The sequence below is a fragment of the Furipterus horrens genome, unplaced genomic scaffold (assembly GCF_987537825.1).
Source record: "Furipterus horrens unplaced genomic scaffold, mFurHor1.1.pri manual_scaffold_6, whole genome shotgun sequence".
NCBI lineage: Eukaryota > Metazoa > Chordata > Mammalia > Chiroptera > Furipteridae > Furipterus > Furipterus horrens.
In genome coordinates, this window is record NW_028327176.1 from 82,203,740 (window position 1) to 82,225,621 (window position 21,882).

The 21,882-nt window shown below is 38.6% G+C and overlaps 1 protein-coding gene across 4 annotated transcripts in view; it reads left to right on the forward strand.

The window, feature by feature from the left end:
* TBC1D8 (TBC1 domain family member 8) overlaps positions 1-21,882 on the forward strand; it is a 150,633-nt gene that overhangs the window by 60,646 nt on the left and 68,105 nt on the right. For 2 of the 4 annotated variants that reach the window (XM_090281932.1, XM_090281935.1), the window contains exon 2: positions 3,605-3,760. The exons of 1 other annotated variant lie outside the window; for it this stretch is intronic. In XM_090281932.1, coding sequence (XP_090138058.1) covers positions 3,605-3,760 — 156 coding nt within the window. The remainder of the gene's footprint in view (positions 1-3,604; positions 3,761-21,882) is intronic. One more of the 4 variants, XM_090281933.1, reaches the window with a different exon arrangement.

Sequence of the window (21,882 nt, forward strand, 5' to 3'; positions counted from 1 at the left end):
CTTGAAATTGTATGTTCTCTAACTTTGTTTTTCAGTATTGTGTTGGGTTGTCTAGGTAACTACCTTTTTATATAAAGCTTATAATTAATTTGTCAATATCTATAAAATAGCTTACTGGAGTTTTTATTGGGATTGTATTGAATCTTCAGATTAATCAAGATGGAATGAATTAACATCTTAACATTACTGAATCTTCCAATTAATAAATATGGAATATCTCTTTGTTAGATCTTCTTTGATTTCTTTTATTGAGAAATAGATAAAAGTTTTCTGCATATAGATACTACACATCTTTTTTTAGATATCCCCTACTAAAAATACCATTTACTATTGTCAGTGGTATTTAATTTTTTTTTTTCAAGTCCCAATTGCTCATTGCTGGTATATAGGAAAGCAATTGTCATATTAATCTTTTGTATTGCAGTCTTGTTATAATTGCTTATTAGTTCCAAATTTTTGTTGTTGTTGTTGTTGTTTGTTGTTGATTCTTTGGGATTTTTCTACAAAGACAAGCATGTCATCTGCGGACAGAACAGTTTTATTTCTCCTTTTCCTATCTGTATACCTTTTGTTTTCTCCTCTTTTTTGTTTTTAATTTTTAAACTTAATTTTTAGAGAGAGCGGAAGGGAAGGCGAAAGAGAGGGAGAGAGAAATATCAATTGGTTGCCTTTCAAATGGGCCCTGACCAGGGCCTGAACCTGAATCTAGGCGTGTGCCCTGACCGGGAATTGAGCTGGTGACCTTTCACTTTGTGGGACTATGCTCAACCAACTGAGCTACACAGGTCAGGGTTCCTCCTCTTGTCTTACTGCACTAGCTAGGACTTCCATATGATGTTGAATATTTAGCCCCGTTCCTCATCTTAGCACAAAAGTGTCCAGTTTCTCATTAAATATGATCTTATCTGTAGGATTTTTGTAGACATTCTTTTTAAAGCTAAGGAGTTCTTGATTCCTAGTTTGTGGAGAATTTTTTAAAATTATGTTTGGGTGTTGGATTTTATCACATGCTTTTTCTGCACGAATTGATGTGATTATGTGATTTTTCTTCTTGAGCCTATTGATGTGGTATATGTAACATATGTTGATTGATTTTCAAATATTGAACTAGCCTTTCATACCTGGAGTAAGTCCCATTTGTTCATGGTCTATAATTCTTTTTGTACATCGTTGGATTCAGTTTGCTAATATTTTGTTGAGGATTTTTTAAAAAAATTTTTATGTGAGGACATGTTCACCTACCCTAGAGAGGGAGAGGAAGAGAGGGAGGGAGGGAGAAGGTGGAGAGAGAGAGAGAGAGAAAGAGAGAAACATTGATGTGAGAGAGAAACATTGGTTGCCTCCCATACATGTCCTGACTGGGGATCGAACCTGCAACTTTTGTATATGCCCTTGACAAATAATTGAACCTGCAACCTTTTGGTGTACAGGATGATGCTCCAGCTGAGCCACCGAGCCCAGGCTGTTGAGGATTTGTAGTTTTCTTTTATTGTAATATCTTTATCTGGTTTTGGTATTAGGATAATGCTGGTCTTATGGAATGGAGTAGGAAATGATCCACCTTGCTTTTGATTTTTTGGAAGAGATTATGGAGATTATTTTCATGTGTTCCTTAACATTAGTGGAACTCACCAGTGAGACCATCTAGACCTGGTGTTTTCTTTCTTTTTTCTTTTTCTTTTGGCAGGTTATTAATTGATTCAATTTTAAAAATAGATATTGGCTTATTCAAAAGATTTATTTATTTTGTGAGTTTCAGTAATTTGTGTCTTTCAAGGATTTGCTCCATTTCATATAAGTTATCAAATTTATTGCGATTGAATTGTTCATAATAGTTCTTTTTTTCTAATTTATTGAATTTTTGGGGAAAGAAACACTAATTTGTTGTCCCACTTGTTTATGCATTTATTGGTTCTTGTATGTGCCTTGACTGGGGATTGAATCTACAACTTTGCCTTTATGGGGACAATGCTCTAACCACCAGAGCTACCCAGCCTGGGCCATTCATAGTATTTTTTTATTATTCTCTTATTATTAACAATGATGATCCCTCTTCCTTAATTTCTGATATTAGTAATTAGATCTCCTCTCTATTTCTTACATTAGCCTAAATATAGGTTTATCAATTTCATTGATCTTTTCAAAGAAACAGCTTTTGGATTACTAATTTTTCTTTATATTTATGTTTTCAGTTTTATTGATTTTCTCAATTTTTATTTTTCTTCTGATTTCTTTAGGATTAAATTGCTCTTTATTTATTTATTTATTTATTTATTTTTGGTATAATTTCCTATAGGAGAAGTTTAGATGACTGATTTTTAGTTCCTTCTTTATGCATCTGTTGCTATAAAGTTTCTCTAAGCATTGCTTTTGTTGAGTCACACAGGTTTTTCTAAGTTGCATATTTATTTTTATTAAGTTTAAATATTTAAACGTTCTTCCTAAGACTTCTTTGACCCATGTGTTATTTAGAAGTGTGATTAATCTCTCTATATATGAGGATTTTTCATCGAGCTTTCTATTATTGATTTCTAGTTTAATTACACTGTGATCTGAGAAAATACTTGGTGCTCAGATCGTCTCAGATTTAGCCAGTGGAAACCCTTTCAAGCTGGCTTTTGTGTCCCCATTATTCTTTATACTTTCTGGTACAATAAAATAATCCAAGTTCATCTTGTTCTTTTCCTGCTCCAGCCCTGGAGCCCTGGTTCGTCCAATAGAGAATGGTATTTATTTATTTTTAGAGATAGAGGAGGGAGGGAAAAAGAGAGGGAGAGAAACACCGATCTGTTGCCTCTCACACACTCACAACTGAGGACCTGGCCCACAGTGTAGGCATGTGCCCTGACTGGAATTGAACCGGTGACCTTTCGGTTTCCAGTATGATGCCCAACACACTGAGCCACACCAGTCAGGGCATGAGGAATGGTACTTAAAAGCCAAAATCTAGGAGCCAGGTGTGCTCATTGCTACAGGGTGCTTGCTCTGAGAACCTATCAATGGACAGAGCTAGGACTATATGTCTGTCTGTCTGTATATATGCATTCATGTGCTTACATATTTATATACAGATGTATTCATTAACATGTTATCTATTTTTCTTTTTATGCAAATCGACTGTATAAAAATGAGCTAAGCTCCAAGTGCAAGCCAGTATGTCCAACTGCTATCTAATAACACAATGTTCATTCTAGTTTCTTTCCATATTTTCAGTTCCCTTCTTTTTCCAACACTGAGAAACCTGACTGCCATTATTCTTAATATATTCACTTACCTGTTTATCCTCCTGTTGCTACCACTATCCCTCCCTGGCAGATGCCTTCGTCCTGTTACTCAGGCTACAACTGCCCATACACCGCATGCCCTACAATCACTTTGATCTGTCCCATTCAGTGATTTTAGGGAAAGGAGGAGGAAAGGGCGCATGGGTTTTTATAACAATTATTCCTTAGGCTGTTTAGTTTTTGCCTTTTTACTGGTTTTCTCCTGAATTATAGATGATCGAGGGGTTTTGAAAGTCATCTGCTGGACAAAGAGCAGGTTGGTTGCTTGGCCGGGTTAGTCCCTGTGCTCAGAGGTACCCTTTCTTTTCTTTCTTTTGAAGGTCGCCTGGTAGGTGCTCTGGATGCAGTGCTGGATTCCAGTGCACGGGTGGCTCCATTTCGAATTCTTCTTCAAGTTCCTGGGTCCCAGGTTTATTCTCCTATAGCATGTGGTGAGTTACTGAGTGGATCAGATGTTTACTGGGCCATAGCCTTGGGTGAGTTTTGTTCCAGCTGGATTCTTCAAACCATAAGGTCTGAGCATGCTGAGTATCTGCATGCCAGTGGAGCCTGAAGGTGACTCCTTCTAGAGCCTCATCTGCTTTTCTGAACTCTTCTGTTTTTTTAACCAGCAAAAGCACATAAAGGCAATAAGCTTGGACAACTTACCTGGGGCATGCCAGGCTTTTGAGTGGTATGTTGTTCCAGGCTGCTGTATATTGTTCACTATGAATTGAGCCATTTGCTTCTTAATCTTGTATCTAACATAAACCTGTTTCTAGATGCGTACACCTATTGTGAAGGGGGAAATATCTGAGGACTGTGTCTGACATGGGGCAGCCCTCACTCCCTCGTTCCACACAAGCACTGAATCATTGGCTGCTGGGCCCCACAGTAACTTAGGTACAGTATTCCCTCACTTATTGTGGGTATTACTTTCTAGACACCCCCGCGATAGGTGAAAATCCATGAAGTAGGAACCTTACATTTATTTTAGTATTTGTATATATTTTAAGGCTTTATTAACCCTTCCCACACACTTATAAACTGTTCCCAGTCCCTTAGTAACCTTTCCCACTTCCTTATTAACATTTTCCACACTTTTATAAACACTGCTTATGTTCTTAAACATATTCTACACCCTTAAACCTATGTAACTTTAACAACATACGTATACGGTACCGCAAAATCCCGCAATATAGTGAAAAATCCACAATAAATAATTAAATATAACATTTTAAAAAATTCCGTGATACAGTTTAGGCCACGATAAGTGAACTGCGATATAGAGAGCGATTACTGTATCACCTTCTCATCCTGCCCATGTAGGGTCAGTCCCTACTGCAGGCACCCACCAGTGCTCCCCCTCACCATTCAAGTGCCTCAGGAGCCAGAAATCCTCACATCTGAGAAGCCCCTTTTATTAAGGACCAAAACCAGGAGTTATCTTTTTAATTACATAAGTAGTAAATGTTCACCTTCCAGAAAGTAAAAAATAGGTAAGAGAAAAGGAAAAGAAAATAATCTATAACTTTTTCTCCATTGCGAATCATTCTTTTGTCTACATCTCTGCATATACAGAGTTTTTTTGGTTTTGCTTTTTCTGACTACTGACTTCCAGTATCACCTTACATTCTTTTATAATGTTGGATCCTTTTTTCAGGGAAAAACACAGAAAAGTAAAAAGAGGAATATTGTCATCCATATCCACTGTCCAATACTAACTGCTGTTAAGGTCTCAGCATGTTTCTTTTCCAGTCCTTTTTGTTTTGTGTCTTAAATTAAAACAAACCAGTTTGTAATAGCATAAAATGACAAAAAATGGTGCATGTTCAATATAAAGACATGAAGCAACATTGAAAGGTACAAAGCAGAAATGATCTCTAACCTCGCATCCTAGCCATTTCAGGTGACCTCTGATCACATTGGGCTCACATCATTTTTGACAGTTTTATAATGCATTTAAGACAATACGAGGATAGCTTTGGAGAGGGATAGAAGTGCTTTTATAAAAATGCAACTTGTCTGACAATGCTATTTTCTCATAAAAGTATTAAGGTTTTACTTGATTTCAATAAAAGAAAAGAAGCTGCAGTGAAACCAAAGAAATGGTAACTTCAAATAAATGTTTAACACAAGAGAGCTTATTTTCTAAAAGGGTATCTTAAAGTTAAGGGAAGAGATTTTTGAAAGCATCAGAAGGTTAGAATTGTGGCTTTTTAAAACAATGTTTCAATTTTGACAATGTTCATGGACTCCTATTCTGAAAGACAAGAAGGCCAGCATTCTTTCCCCTCCACCCCGCTTCTCTACATTCTTATTTTGAAAAGTTCCATTATTAATTTTATGTTGTAATTCCATTCTGTTCTGAATCATGCTTTCCATTATTTTTTGACTCAGTTCTCTATTTAAATTAATGCTTTCATTCAAGTATCTTTTATATTGGCTCATCTCTTAATTGGCTAGATTCTTGTTGTCTTCCCCAATAATAATGCATATTTGCAAGTGTTTGTGCCTTGTTTTTGGACTTGAATGACACCTTGGCTTAGTATGATAGTCTTGGCTCGGTATGATAGTGTGGTGGCTGTTGCACCGGGATCTCTCAGTATTTAACATGGCAGTGGGAGAAATCTCAGGTTGATCCAATTTTGTTCCCCCCTTTTGGGTTATGTGCTTATTGTTGAAGTTTAGTAACATGGTTACAATTTGTTACTGCCTTGAGCACATTGTATTAAATTTTTCTGGAACTCCATGTGCATGTTCAATATACAGACTTATTTATTTAATTATTTCAGGAATTTTTCTTATATGATTCTGTGTATGTATTGTATTTTTAAAGTGCATGTTCCATTTATTGGATTCTCTATATCAAGAACACTTTATGTTGAAAAAGCTTTGGTCTGCTTTTCATTTCTCGCCAATTTTTTTTATCTGTCTTTTTCAGTTACACTCTCCATGCTGTTCATAACCCTTTCCTCTAAGTTAATAACTCAGTTTTCAGCTGCTTATTCCACACTTTGCTGCTTTGAACTTACTAATTTTGTTGTCATGTTGTTTCGATCCTCAGTTCATTTTCTCCCTTCTCATGCCTATTATTTTACCATCTCACCTCTCAGCTCGTTTTATTCATGTTCTTATATTATATTGTTTGGGGGCATGAAGCATTGGTGAGAATGTCCTGAGCTTCCTTGGGTGTTCCATTTTCTTCTAAGACAGAATCTTTTGAATGCCTTTTCAAGAGATTCTGTTCTCATTTGTTCTCCTGTTGCTGTACAGTGTTTTGCTTGGAGCATTGTGTGTTTCTTCTCATCTTGCTCATGCTTGGACATTGTTACCCCAGAGCAACCCTATCTTTTTTGCACTAACATAGTGAGTGTGACTTTTTAACTTGTTTTGGGGACAAAAGAGAAGACTGGTGTGCTGCTGGACTGGACAGGGGATGTGAGGGGGTAGGACTCTGTTCCTTTCTTCTATTTCTCCCGTATTTTTCCTCTTCTCATTCTTCCCAGGGAAAAGAGTTGCTCTGATGGGGATATTTAGATTTTTGTCTCCTCACTAGATTGGCTTTGGGGGAGTCAGCAGTGTGGGGACTCTGCTCGGTTCCCGAATCCTTGTAGCCTAGGATGCTGACAGTAGCCCAGCAGGGCTCCTGGAGTACCTTGAGACTACAGCGATACCATGTAGTTATCAATGGCTACATAGCATCCACCCTTAGGGCTGTAGCTTACTTTACTCATCCAGTCCTTTATTAGCTACTTAATTATTTCTGATGTTTAAAGTATTTCAAAACCTTAAATGAATATCCAAACACTTTATTCCAGGACACTTGTAATTCCCAAAGTCTCTGTATTTGAAATGTTTGATGCCTGCCCCATAGCAGACATGTACTTGGTGTCGGGATTATTTGGTTAATGTGAGGGGAACTCTCCTTCCATCTGGTTTCCGGGCTATGGGGAATACAGACAGTAACTTGGAAATGAACAGGTAGAGATGCAACGAGGATCAGGAAAGCGAGACATGGCAGGAACCTTGAAAAGCACATATTAAGGAATTGCTGTGTCAAAGGGAATGTATATTTGGAAATATATATATCTCCAAATTACCTGCAGTGATTTATATTACTCCCCATGGCAGGTCTGTAGATGCTTTACTTTCTTCTGTCATCTGGGCCACATAAGGTCCCCTAAGTAAGCGATTATTCTTGTCAGTGCAGCTTTTCCCGGGTTAAGAAAGAGAAAATGGAGAGGGTATTTATGTTCAGGGCTTACAGTATTGATTGAGGTACTTAGGCCTGTTCTGGGAGTTACTTGGGCATCTTACACTGCATTATACTTAATATTTTATTGTCTTAAGCACTGAGAAAGGATCCCTGCCCTGGGTTTCAAGTCTCAAATAAAGCAAAAATGAGAATGGTAGGAAGGGCCTGGGTGGCTCAGGACATGGGTGGCAACAGGACTGGTCTGTGAGAGTGATTTATGTTTTCATTGGATTTTGGCTATGTGCATGGCAATGTAGGGAGACACAGGAGAGCCTTGAGGAGAACTTTGTTTTTCTTTTCTGTTTCTTTTTAAGCAGAAGTGGAAGAGGTAGGTAGATAATTGCATGGGTGAACAATATTACTGTTTGGCAACAGAGATCTGTGGATGGCTGTGGTTGGAGGTAGATAAGAGATAAGTTACTATTATGATTATTTTTTAACTCACATGGACCAAAGACTCCCAGGCTTTATAAACATTGCTGGCTTCAGTGGATACACATATTGTGAGAGAGTGGCTGTGAGTTGCTGGGAAGGACATGGACAGAGGAGCATGCCCTGTCATTTTGGTCAGAGCCCAGATGTCCCCTTAGAGAGGCCTCCCTTGACACCCTGCCAACTGCTTCCTCTGTTCTGGAACTCAAGTCTCTCTAGTACTTATCACTACTATCATTTCCCTTTTTTTTTTTTTTTTGCTTGTTTCCCTGCTGAAAATAAAAATTTTCTCAGTCATGCTTGCCTCTGACCTTAGAGTGCTGAGGACAGAGCCTGGCATTTAGTAAAGAGTAGATGAATGGATGAGTGGTGAGGTATAGAAAAGAATTTAAAGAACTTGGCAGTCAAGACTTCTCCCCCCCCCCCTTTTTTTTTTTAATTTATTGATTTTGAAGAACGGAAAAGGAGGGAGGAAGGACTGTGGGAAAAGAGAGAGAGATTTGTTGGTTGATTCTTGTATGTGCTTTGACTAGGAATTGAACCCGCAGTCTTGGTGTGTGCAGATGACACTAGCTAACTGAGCTACCCGGCCAGCCAGGACCATCAAGACTCCTTCCTAAACTTAATGAGGGAAGTGGTGTATGGAATCACAGAGAAGATTTTTTGGGTCCTTTCTGAGAAGTCAGGCCAGAGATATTCCAGGGCTGGGTGAGGGCCTGGGTCTGGAGCTTTGTAATGAGCCATCAGGACCATTGAGCAGTAGAAACTTACGAACAGGGATCTTGCTTTATTTCTTTTTAAAATTTTATTGTGGTAAAATATACATAACAAAACTTATCATTTTAAGCATTTTTAGGTGTACAGTCCAGTGGCATTAAGTGCATTCACATTGTTGTGTAGCCATCACCACCATCTACCTTCAGAACTCTTTTCATCTTCCCAAGCTGAAACTCTACCCATTAAACACTAACTCTCCATTCCTCCCTCTCTCCAGCTCCTGGAAACCACCATTCTACTTTCCCTCTTTATGAATTTGACTACTTTAGGAACACTCTGTAAGTGGAATCATACAGTATTTGTCTTTTTGTGACTTGATTATTTCACTTAACATAATATCCTCAAGTTTCATAGCCTGTGTCAGAATATTCTTCCTTTTTAAGGCTGAATAATATTACATTGCTGTGTTGGCTTTCTTTTTGAAACCAATCTATACTGATTGATGCATAAGTAGAAACCAAGGACATGGTGTGTGGAATTAGGACAGCAAATTCCGGGAGCCAGTTTCCAATCTAGGCCAGGAGAGGAGGTGAGAAACCAGGGCCAGGGCCAGGGCTTTAGCCTGTGGGCAGGTTGGCCTTTGGCTTTTGACTGAATTGATGCCTAAGCTGTGAAGAACCCTTTGATGCCTTGGAAAAACAAGGAGACTTTGTTGCCGTAGTTCTGTGTCACATGGTTTCAGCCTGTGCTTTGTTCTGCAGTTGAGAAGTCCAGGCTGTGAGATACTTATTTATTATGCTCTGTTCCTGTTGTTAGGTGATCCTCAGTGCTACTGCTTTGTTTTTGACACACACATTTTATTCTTTACCATGGCCCTGAACATTGAGTTAGGTGTTGTCTTCGCCTGATTTTTAGGAAGGAGAAAATACCAGGCAAGACGGATTATCTGCCTAGGTCATTACAGGAGTTAAATTGATTATGTAATAATTTGACCTTTTAATGTCCATTAATTGATATTGGGGTGAATTGTCTTTTCCGGTTACTAAAAGAGGACTTGATTGCCATGCTTACAGGCAACTAGTGTGGTGTCCTACCAAGAACAGGGCCAAGATTCCAGAAGCTTTATGGAAAACTCATCAAACCTTTGTATGGATTGCCTTTGAATAGCACTCATGTCTTTACAGATATAAGCTTGGACTCCAGAGCACTAAGTAGTTCTGTGATTCTGTTTATGGCAGCATAAGTCAAAGTAGTCCTGTTTCTAGCACGGTCTGTTCCATGGACTTGAGTGAAATGAGAGAGAGAAGGGAAACAGAAAAAGAAGCAGCCAAGTGGCAGCAGGTTGCGTGACCCCACTGAAATACCATCAGCAGAGGGCAGAGAGTTTCAAGCAGACTAGGGGGAGATAGCCACCTGACCAGGCAGAGGCATATCTGTATCTTGGAAAGGGTATTATGTAATTTGAAAAAAACTTAGTTAATATTTTTTGAGTTTTAATTCTTTTTTGTTTTTTCTTTTTTTAAAAGTGTATTTTATTTAAAAAAATTTTTATTTTTGTTTTTCTATTACAGTTGTCCCAATTTTTCCCCCATTGCTCACCCCCCAACCCAGCCCACCCCTTCTCCCACAGTGAATCCCCACCCCGTTGTCTATGTCCATGGGTTATTTATACATGTTCCTACACTAAACCCTTCCCCTACGTATCCCCCTTCTCTCCTCCCCCCCCACCCCCCTGATAACTGTTACTCTGTTCCTTATTCAATTTTGTTCATTTGTTTGTTTTCTTCATTGGTCTCCTGTATCAGGTGATATCATATGGTATTTTTCTTTCATTGCCTGGCTTATTTCACTACGCATAATTCCCTCTAGTTCCATCCATGTTGTCGCAAATGGCAAAAGTTTCTTCTTTCTTTCTGCTGCATATTATTCCATTGTGTAAATGTACCACAGTTTTTTGATCCACTCATTTACAGATGGGCACTTAGGCTGTTTCCAACACTTGCCTATTGTAAATAGTGTTGCTGTGAACACAGGGGTGCATAGGTTCTTTTGAATTGGTGTTTCAGGATTCTTCGGGTATAATCCTAGCAGTGGAATCACTGGTTCAAAAGGCAGTTCCATTTTTAGTTTTTTGAGGAAATTCCATACTGTTTTCCATGGTGGCAGCACCAGTCTGCATTCCCACCAACAGTGCAGTAGGGTTCCCATTTCTCCACATCCTCGCCAGCACTTGTTTGTTGATTTGTTGATGATGGCCATTCTGACTAGTGTAAAGTGGTATCTCATTGTGGTTTTTATTTGTATTTCTGATGGCTAGTGCTGTTGAGTATTCTTTCATATGCTTATAGACCCTCTGTATATCCCCCTTGGAGATGTGTTTGTTCAGATCCTTTGCCCATTTTTTAATTGGGCTGTCTGTCTTCTTGGTGTTGAGACGTGTAAGTTCTTTATATATTTTGGAGATCAATCCCTTGTCTGAGGTATCATTGGCAAATATGTTTTTCCATGGGGTTGGTTCCCTTTTCATCTTGTTGATGTTTTCTTTTGCTGAGCAAAAACTCTAGTTTGATGTAGTCCCATTTGTTTATTTCCTTTGCTTGAGATATTTTTTGCCATTTCCTTCTGGCTTGTAGTGTAATCAAAACAGCCTGGTACTGGCATAAGAACAGATGTATAGATCAATGGAACAGAATAGAGAGCCCAGAACTAAACCCAGGTCTATATGGTCAACTAATATTCAAGAAAGTGAGAAGGAACATAAAATGGAGTGAGAAGAGCTTCTTCAACAAACGATGCTGGGAGAACTGGACAGGGATATGCAAAAAAATGAAACTAGACCACCAACTTATACCACACACCAGAATAAACTCAAGATGGATCAAAGACTTAAATGTAAGATGTGACACATAAAAATCCTAGAGGAATTCCTTTGTGTGTTTTTTGTTGTTTTTTCTCTCGCTGCCTTTACAATTCTCTCTTTGTCTTTGAATGTTACCATTTTAATTATGATGTTCCTTGGAGTGGGTCTTTTTGGGTTCATCTTCATTCGGACCCTCCGTGCTTCCTGGACTTGCGTGACTTTTTCTCTCATCAGGTTAGGAAAATTTTCTGTCATTACTTTTTCAACCAAGTTTTCTATCCCATGCTCCTCTTCTCCTTCTTTTATATCTATGATATGAATATTGTTGTTTCATGTTTTCCTGCAGTTCTTTTAAACCCTCTTTATTTTTTTCATTGTTTTTTCATTTTTTTGCATTGTCTGGGATTTTTTTTTACCTCACTGATCTGATCCTCTGCTTCATTTAGTCTGCTTTTGATTGCTTCTACCATGTTCTTCAGTTCAGAAATTGTATTCCTCATTTCTTCCTGGTTCTTATTGATAGTTTCTATATCCTTTTTTATGCTGGTGTTGTTCTCAATAAGTTTCTTGTAGTTTCCCTGAAGTTTTTTGTAGTTCCTCTGGAGTTCTTTGTAGTTCCCCTGGAATTCATTCTAGTTTTCTTTGAGTTTGTTGAATTCATTGAGCTTCCTCATTCCTATTGTTTTGAATTCCATGTCTGATAATTTGCTTGCCTCTACTTCATCTATCCCTCCTTCTGGGAATTCCTCCTTTCCTTTTGGTGGAGTGTTGTTTCTGTTTGGTGGGGTATTATTCTGCCTCCCCATTTTGGGTGCTGGTCTTGTTTGTTTCTGCTTTTTAGATCTGCTTTCATTTTCTGCCTCTGCGGTGTGACCTTTTGTGATAGGAATCTGTTATTCAGTGGTGCAGACTCCTTGATCTCCTTATCTTGATGCTCTTGGGATGCCCTTTATTCCTTTGATTTGGACTCTAGTAGTATTTTGGTTTTGTTTATTGTGTTGCTCTTTGGTGGGTCCTTCCTTTAAACTAGCTGACTGAGTCACTCTGCCCACTTCTGACAGTTGTTGAGCTGCCTCTGGCTGATGCCTCTTGGAGGGGAGTAGTCCGCTTATGAGATTTCCCCAATAGCACTGAAGTTGAGTCTGCCCTGGGATCTAGTCTGCTGCTCCTCCAGTTTTTGCTCCAGAACCAGCATCCAAAGTTTTCCAAAGCTCCTCTAGTTCTTTTCATCTTCTTTCAGCTGCAGCCCAGGTTGAGAAGTGGGAAGTGTGTGTTCTTTTGCCAGCCGGCATGCGGGCCAGGGCAGCAGGCTAAAGTATATTTTGATTATGTTGTTACAGAAGTCCCAATTTCTTTTCCCTTGCTCCCCTCTTCCAAGTACCTCCCTTCCCTCCAGCAATGACAACCCCCTTAGTTCATGTCCATGGGTCATGCATATAAGTTCTTTGGCTTCACTCTTTCCTATATTATTCTTAACTTCCCCTTGTCTATTTTGTACCAACCAATTATGCTTCTCAGTCCCTGCACTATTTTCCCATTTCTGTCCCTTCCCCTTCCCAGCTGATAATCCTCCAAATGATCCCCATACCTATGATTCTATACCTGTTCTGGTTGTTTGCTGTTTGTTTTTGTTTTTATCTTTTAGATTCAGTTGTTGATAGTTTTGAGTTCACTGTCATTTTAATGTTCATAGTGTTGATCTTCTTTTTCTTAAATAAGTCCCTGTAACATTTCCTATAATAATGTCTTGGTGATGATGAATTCTTTTAGCTTTACCTTACCTGGGAAGCACTTTATCTGCCCTTCCATTCTAAATAATAGCATTGCTGGATAGAGTAATATTGGTTGTAGGTCCTTGCTTTTCATATTATTGAATAGTTCTTGCCAGTCCCTTCTTGCCTGCAAAGTTTTTTTTTTTTGAGAAATCAGCTGATAGTCTTATAGGCACCCCTTTGTAGGCAACTCTCTGCTTTTCTCTTGCTGCTTTTAAGATTCTCTCTTGAACTTTGGCATTTTAATGATGATATGTCTTTGTGTGGTCCTCTTTGGGTGTAGCTTGTTTGGGACTCTTTGTGCTTCCTGGATTTGTATGTCTGTTTCCTTCGCCAAATATAGGAAATTTTTCTTCATTATTTTTTCATATAAGCTTTTGATTTCTTGCTGTTCCTCTTGTCTTTCTGGAACCCCTATGATTTGGATGTTGGCACGTTTAAAGTTTTCTCAGAGGTTCCTGAGTCTCTCTTAATATTTTTCAATTCTTGTTTCCTCATTCTGTACTGGTTAACTTTTTTTCTTCCTTATGTTCCAAATCACTGATTTGAACCCCAGTTTCCTTTCCTTTACCATTGGTTTTGTGTGAATTTTCTTCATTTCTTCCCTTCTGTGTTTGCGGTACTTAAGCATATCTGTCAAGCCTGTGAGCATCTTTATTACCAGTGTTTTGAGCTCTTCATTTGTTAGGTTGGCTATCTCCTCATCTGTAGATTGGCTATCCCCTTATCGCTTAGTTCTCCCACTGGAACCTTGATCTGTTTCCTCTTTTGGCCCATACTTCTCTGTCTCCTCAACTTGACAGGGCTCTGTGTTTGCCTCTGTGTCTTAGGTAGAGCTGTCATACCTGTTACATAGTAATGGGTGGAGCCTTGCGTATTCGTCAATACAGGGAAACCCCTTTCACCACATTGTGGTGATGTGTGTGGGGGAGGATTGTGAGAGGGAACAATGCCACTTGCTCAGCACTTTCCCCTTTTCCAGGCACTTCTCCCACTTCTGTATGGGACTGGTGCCTCTCTAGCTGTTGCCCTGGCAGTTGTTCCCAGAGTGGGTGGGTTTGCAGACATTCTAGGACCATGAGGGTTCTTTAAAAAAGTGGACTATACTGAGAGACCAGCAATTTCTTCCTCCGCCCCAGCCTCCACTGGTTTGCACAGTCAGAAGCAATGGGGCTTTATTTTCCCTGGCACTGGATCCATGAGCTGTGTGGTCTGTTTTGGTGCTAGGTGTGCTCCCCAGGTGTCCATCTTGACTTTTTAAAATGTTTCACTGCACTTTCCACTGGCCTGCTGCTGTTGCTGCTGCTGCTGCTGCTGCCACCACACCACACCTTCTCCACCGTAGTTCCACCCTTTCTACCTGTCTGGCTGAGTATTTCCTCTTTATATCTTTGTTTGTTGGACTTCCATGCAGCTTGATTTTCTGGAACTTCTTGTTGTCTCTAGTTTTGAGGTAGTTGTATTCCTTCTTAGTTGTGGAGGGAGACGCAGCGTGTCTTCTAGCCTCCATCTTGGTCAGAAGTCCTTTAATTTTAATTATAATTTGTTTATCCTTACCCAAGGATATGTTTATTGACTTAGAGAGAGGGGAAGGGAGGGACGGAAGGGAATAAGGGGAGGGAGGGAGAGAAAGAGAGAGAAGGGGGAAAGGAGGGAGAGAGACAAAGCAAGAGAGTGCGAGATAGAAGAGAGAGCAAGAGAAAGGAAAGAAAGAAACATCGATCAGTTGTTTCTCACAAGGGTACAACTGGGGACTGAACCTGCCACCCAGGTATGTACCCTGTCTGGGAATCAAACCCACTCCAGGACAACACTCCAACCAACTGAGCCACACCAGCCAGGGCAAAACTTAGTTAATATTTTAGATTTAGAAAATGAGAAAACATGATTTTGAGATTTCAAGGATCATTAAAGGAAGCTCTGATATTTTTGCTAATAAAATGTGGCATACATTTTAAGAAACTGAGAATGACAAGAATTATGCTTTTCAGTTAAAAAAATATTTTCATATACACTCCTCATTTGATTGTCTCAACAGTGCATTAGCAGATATAATTATTGACTTTGGAAAGGGAAGAAGCAAGGCACAGGTTGCTTAGTGACTTGCCAAGGTCACATCTTTTATCAGGGGTGCCTCCCTGGTGGCCTAGGTTCACATTCTTACAGAACGTTCTCTCAGAGTGTTCTTTCTGATGTGCTATCATTTCTTATCACTGTCCTTGACCATGGCTGGAGTTTTAGTTTCTTGTATTCTGCATCAGTGTTTGCTTTGTTTTTGGAGAATGAATTTTATTATGGGAGGAAATGTTCCAGCATGGATCAAATTAATGTCTTGGTGAACTTTGTGCCAGGGCAACAAAGGAAATGCCAGTCAGATATTTTTCAAGAACAGAACTCACTGTACATTTCAAGGAAAGTGTTTAGGTGCACTTTCTGAGGTCACTCACTGTGAAGTATCATACTTGCTTTTGGTTACTTGGGATTTCCTTAGAACAACACTGGCTGGCATTTTCTGTGTGGGATTTGCACTTGGAAATGTCTGAGGGGTGCCATGGCTAATGCTTCTTTTCTATTTGGGAGTTCTGTCACCAGGCTCTTACTGTTTTAAATTAAGTACTTTTTCTTATGCTGAAATAATTAAACTTAATTGAAGATGCTTCTCCATTAGGAATATTGCTTACATATAGTTATTTTAAAAGTAGATGAATTCTGAGTATAATTTCTAGTAAATTTGGAGGTCAAAAACCTTATTTAAAAAACAAAAACAAACTGCTTTTAAACCAGGGAGCTACTTGCAGACCTCATAGTCTTTGTGAGGCTTTCTTGTTGCAACAGTTCCCTTCCCTCTATTGCAATATAGTCCCTTTTCTTTTTCTTGCAATAATTTTTTTGTATAAAGTCTCTCCTTACCTAAATCCAGATTTGTTTTTCTTTTATTTGACATACTTCAGAATAACTATGACCTATACAAAATCTTTTCAAAGTTTTTTAGCTGGAATCAAAATTTTCTCTATTACATATCTTACAGTTCACCTAACTTCTGCATGGACATGACTTGTTTGGCAAAGAAACTATCTGTAGGGGATTTGAGCAGACATCTAGTTTGATCCCTTTCATTTTAGTAGATGAAGAGAGATGGACTGAGGCATATGGATGTCAAAATAAGATGACTTTTGTAAATGACTTTTTATTATATGAATCCTTAATAACAATCAAAAAAGAAAGCTGTATATGAGAGAAGCATTCTGACTCACTATTTTGTCTGGAATATGCCTTTCCCCCCAGGTTTTGCTGGTCTGGGTGTGTCAGCTGGCTTCCAGACATCTGAGAGGGCTCTCTTCAAGGTTGCTGTTTCTCTGGCTTCTCTGACATGAGCTAGAATCTTATGTATCCACATTGCCTGGGACTGGGAGTCATCCTGACTTAAAAAATAAAGAAATTCAGGGAGTGAGACTATCTTGACCTATTTCTTGCTCTGCTTTCACTTCTGATTTTACAGAGTATTCCTTCTAGGTGGAGGTCAGTGATGCAAGTTTATGCCTTTTTTGTTTGTTTGAAGGGGTTTTAAATTTTTATGAATATTTTCAAACATACCCCAAAGTAATGAGAACAGTACAATGAAATCCTCCAGGCCCAGTATGCATTAGAATCATCATGCAGGTTTTGCCCACCTCACTTTATCTTATTCTCTGAGCCATTTTTCCCCCTCCTGATATCTTTTAAAGCAAACCCTAGAAATTGTATTTCATCCATACATATTTTAGTAAACATCTCAGGCTATGTGATCATTCTTATATCACTTCAATGACATTGTTAAAGTAATAGAGTTAATGGGCAGTTTTGGTATCACTAATACTGATACGTAAGCTTCCTGCTTGCTTCAAGAATCCTTCATAGATCTGGCTGTTCTAATCCATATTCAACAAAAACCACACACTCATTTGGTTATTATGCCTATTTTAGTCAAGAAAGCCTCCACCTCCCTCTTCCTGTCTCACTTTATTTCTTAAAATCATTGACTCGGTGAAGAAATTGGACCAGTTTTTATGTAGAATTCTCCTCTGTTTCTTTCCTCAAGGCATCACTGAATTCACTTCTCAGTCTTTCATATTTCCTGAAAACCAGAAGGTGTTTAAAAAGGTTCAGTTAAATTCAGGTTCAACTTTTTAAAAAGAGGAATAAATAATGGGTGGTTTCACATTCTTTATGCTTCATCCTCTCATGAGGTACCTGTCATTTGGGGTCTTACTCTTAGAGATGCTTAGGTTAGTTAATGAATTCAGGTGATGGTTTCCATTGCACGGGTTCTGTAAACCTTTCCTCTAGTGGTTTTACCCATTATTCATCTAGTGCTTCTACCCATTATGATCATTACCTGAATTAATTTCTTCTTATGTATCACAAAATGGTGATTTTTAAAAAATCTCCGCTTGAGGGTATGTGTATTGATTTTAGAAAGAGAATGAAGGAGAGAAAGGAAAAGAGAGAGAGAGAGAGAGAGAGAGAGAGAGAGATGGAGAGAGAGATGGTGATGAGACAGGGGATCAAACCTGCAACCTAGGTATGTGCCCTAACTGGAATCAAACCTACAACCTATTGTTGTATGGGACAATGCTCCAACGAACAGAGCCACCCAGCCAGGATACAAAATGGTGATTTTTTTAATATGATCAGTCCTTTTTACAACTGTCAGCTTATTACAACTAGGGCTATTTGGTTACCCTGAGACATGTTACATTCAGAAAAGGTAGGAAAAGAATGCTCACTGCCCTTTAAATGCCTATTGTTAATGTAAGGAGTTGGTGCCCTGCTTATGTCCAGTGGTGACAAGTGCATTGTTATTTGTTTTAGCTTTCTTTTCTTTCTCTTTCCTTCCTTCTTCTTGCTCCCTTTTTAGTATTATTTTAAAGTCAATGTTTGCATACCCAACATCTTATTATGAAAATTTTCAATTATACAGAAAGATTGAAAGGATCATATAGTGAACACTATATAAGCCATGAGTTTTTATATATTCAGTGTGTTTTCGTTAATTATAGTCCTTTTTGATATTTGGATTATACCATCTTCTGCCCACTGGAGTTTTTTCCTGTGGCTTCTGTGACTTCATCTCACTCCCATTCATCTTTGAGTGTTTCCGTGCTCTCTGGCCAGCAATATGTTAAATGCATGTCTTGTGCATTTCCTGGCTCCCGTCTGGAATTGGCCATTCATCCAAGTAGCCCTGGTTCCTTTTAGTGGGGACCATAGTCTGGGGTGTAGGGTTGGTTGCTCATTGTTACTAGGCTCTAAGGCTTTTTAAGTAAGTATGAGCTAAGAAGTATGTGTTATGAAAAAAAAGGTAAGTCATGAATTCATACTTTCTAATTCTGTTATAAAACTTTATAGTTATAAGTTAACTTTGATTTTATATTTGTTTTTCTTATTCACTGAAAATTTTGGTTTCTAACAATATTTACATAATTATTATCTATCTCTCATACACACATCCATACCCCCAAACATATTGTTTCTAGATGATACCAGCATTGCTATTAACAATAAGAGAGTACTGAATAAAATTTAAGTTTTTTTGCAGCTTTATTTGGCTTTAGAATATATTTAATTATGCGTGTACAGTCAAAATACTGTTTAAAATAGTTATTTTTTCTGTGTAATTACAGACATATTTTGTTTTATTGTGCATTGCTTTATTGCACTTTGCAGACACTGGAATTTTTTTTCTTTTTTTAATAAATTGAAGGTTTATGGCAACCCTGCATTGAGCAAGTCTATCAGCACCATTTTTCCAACAGCATTTGCTTAACTTTGTGTCTCTGTGTTCACATTTTGATAAACCTTAACAATATTTCAAACCTTTTCATTATTATTATATGAGAAGTGACCCAGAAAACTCAGAATTTATTTATAAAAATTGTATATTTATTCTTACATCTTTAAACCTCAGTCAACTTCAAAGTACTTTCCATTTGATGCAATGCTCCTATCCAGACCACTGCTCAAAACAGTTTTTGAACTCATTGATTTTGTTTCCTTCTAGTGTTACTTCCATTTTTTGTTTTATCTCTTCCACATCGGCAAGATGTTTCCCTTTGAGGACTTTTTACATCTGGGGAAACAAAAAACAGTTGCTCAGGGCAAGATCTGGTGAATAGGGACGGTGGGGCATGGGGGTCATGCTGTTTCTGTTCAAAAACTGCTGAACACTCAGTGCAGTGTGGGCAGGTGCACTTGTAAATCACTCATGAAGTGGTCAAATGCATTGAGAGTCTGCAAAAAAAATTTACTGAAGCCAAACACAGCCTCTCACAACAATGGCAGCTGGTACACTTGTACAGATGGGTTCCTAGAACACTCACCTCATGGGCAAAAGTCTGTACTCAAGGGACCTGCCCTCCAAAAGAAAGTTCTAGTCTTTTTTGGGTCCCCACTCATATTTGTTATGGCAATCTGTGATCAGTGTTCTTTGATGTTACTTTGTAATTGTCTTGAAGTACCACGAATTATACTCATTGTCAGATAGCCTTGCTTTGAGAAATAACCCGAAGACCACTCTAGGATTAAACAATGGGTTTATTGAGGGTAAAAGGGGATATGCGGGTTAAGGGAAGAGGAAACTCCGGGACCAACTTGGGAGCTCCAACTTGGGAGGCTGTAGGAGTAGGGGAAGGGGGAAGGAAGGGAGAGTGGAGACTCCCGGTCACCCACGTGGGCCCATAGGAATCCCCTGCCTGAGCTTCTGCAGGCACTGTCTCCACACTTTGCCAAACACACATTTAGTTAGGGTGAGTTTATCCATCCAGTGGGTCATTTACATCTCCGTGCTTTTCCCCACCAGGCCAGTCAACATGTTGGGCTAGAAATGTTGATACGTTTCTTCTAGAAATGACCAAAGTCCATTTCCATTTCCTATGGGAGGGGCTAGGACCAGGTTAATTTACATACGGTTCATTTGCATACATCAGAAGTCCAGGTGGTGTTCCAGCTGCCTCCATGTTCTGACACTCATATAAGACAGTAATCAGTAAATGTTGTGTGTTCTGACAATTCCACAAACTGGCTGTTCCCTTATCTCTCTCCCTCTCGTCAGGCCTCCTTATTCCTTGAGGCACAACAATATTGAAATTCGGCCAGTTAATAACTCTACAAAGACTTCTAAGTATTCAAGTAAGAGTCATATATGTCTACTCCTGATGAAGATGCTGTGAAGATTGTCAAAATGACAACAAAGAATTTAGAATATTACATAAATGTAGTTGGATAAAACAGCAGCAGGGTTTGAGAGGATTGACTCCAATTTTCAAAGAGTCAGTCCTCTCAAACCCTGCTGTTGGGTAAATGCTATCAAACAGCATCATATTCTACAGAAAAATCATTTATGAAAGGAAGAATCAATCAATGTGCTGGACTTTATTATTATCTTATTTTAGAAAATTGCCAGCCACCCCGGCCTTCAGCAACCACCACCCTTATTAGTCAGCAGTCACCAACATTGAGGCAAAAGATTGTGACTGAAGACTCAGATGATGACTCGCATTTTTAGCAATAAAGTGTTTTTTAAAATCAAGATACTTGCATTGTTTCTTTAGATATACAATAGTCCCTCTCTATATCGCGGTTCACTTATTGCAGCCTCACTGTATCGTGGGATTTTTAAAAATATTATATTATTTATCGTGGATTTTTTGCTATATTGCAGGATTTTGTGGTACCATATATGTATGTTGTTAAAGTTACGTAGGTTTAAGAGTGTAGAATGTTTAAGAAGATAAGTAGGGTTTATAAAAGTGTGGAAAAGGTTAATAAGGGAGTGGGAAAGGTTACTAAGGGACTGGGAACGGTTTATAAGTGTGTGCGAAGGGTTTATAAAGCCTTAAAATATATATATAAATACTAAAATAAATGTAAGGTTCCTACTTCATGGATTTTCACCTATCACGGGGAGGGGGGGGAGGGCGGGCATCGTCTAGAACTTAATACCCGCCATAAGTGAGGGAATACTGTAATGCTAGTGCACATTTAATACGTTACAGTATAATAAACACCTTTTATATGCATTGGGAAGCCAAAAAATTTGTGTGACTCACACTATTGTGGTATTTGCTTTATTGTGGTTGTCTGGAGCCAAACCCACAATATGTACGAGATGTACCTGTATTTTAATAGCCTGATAAACAGTTATGTTTACCCATCTATTTAATTGTTAAGGATTGTCTTTTTCCTTATTGATTTATCTTATTTTTAAAAAAAATAAAGCTCTTTTATGATTTCTTTTTTATAATTTAGTTATTTGTTTATTTATTTATTTTTAGAGAGAGAGGAAAGGAGACAGAGAGGGAGAGAAACATCACTGTGTGGTTGCCTCTCACTTGTGCCCCCACCTGGGGACTTGACGTACAACCTTAGCCATGTGCCCTGACTGGGAATTGAACCAGTGACATGTGGCTCTCAGGCCGATGCTCAATCCACTGAGCCACAGCAGCCAGGTCTTTTATGATTTCTTAATCAAACCTAAAAAATATATAAAACAAAATATTTGTAGAGAAGCCATGCTTTCATCGCTGTCCCCTTCCCTGCTTC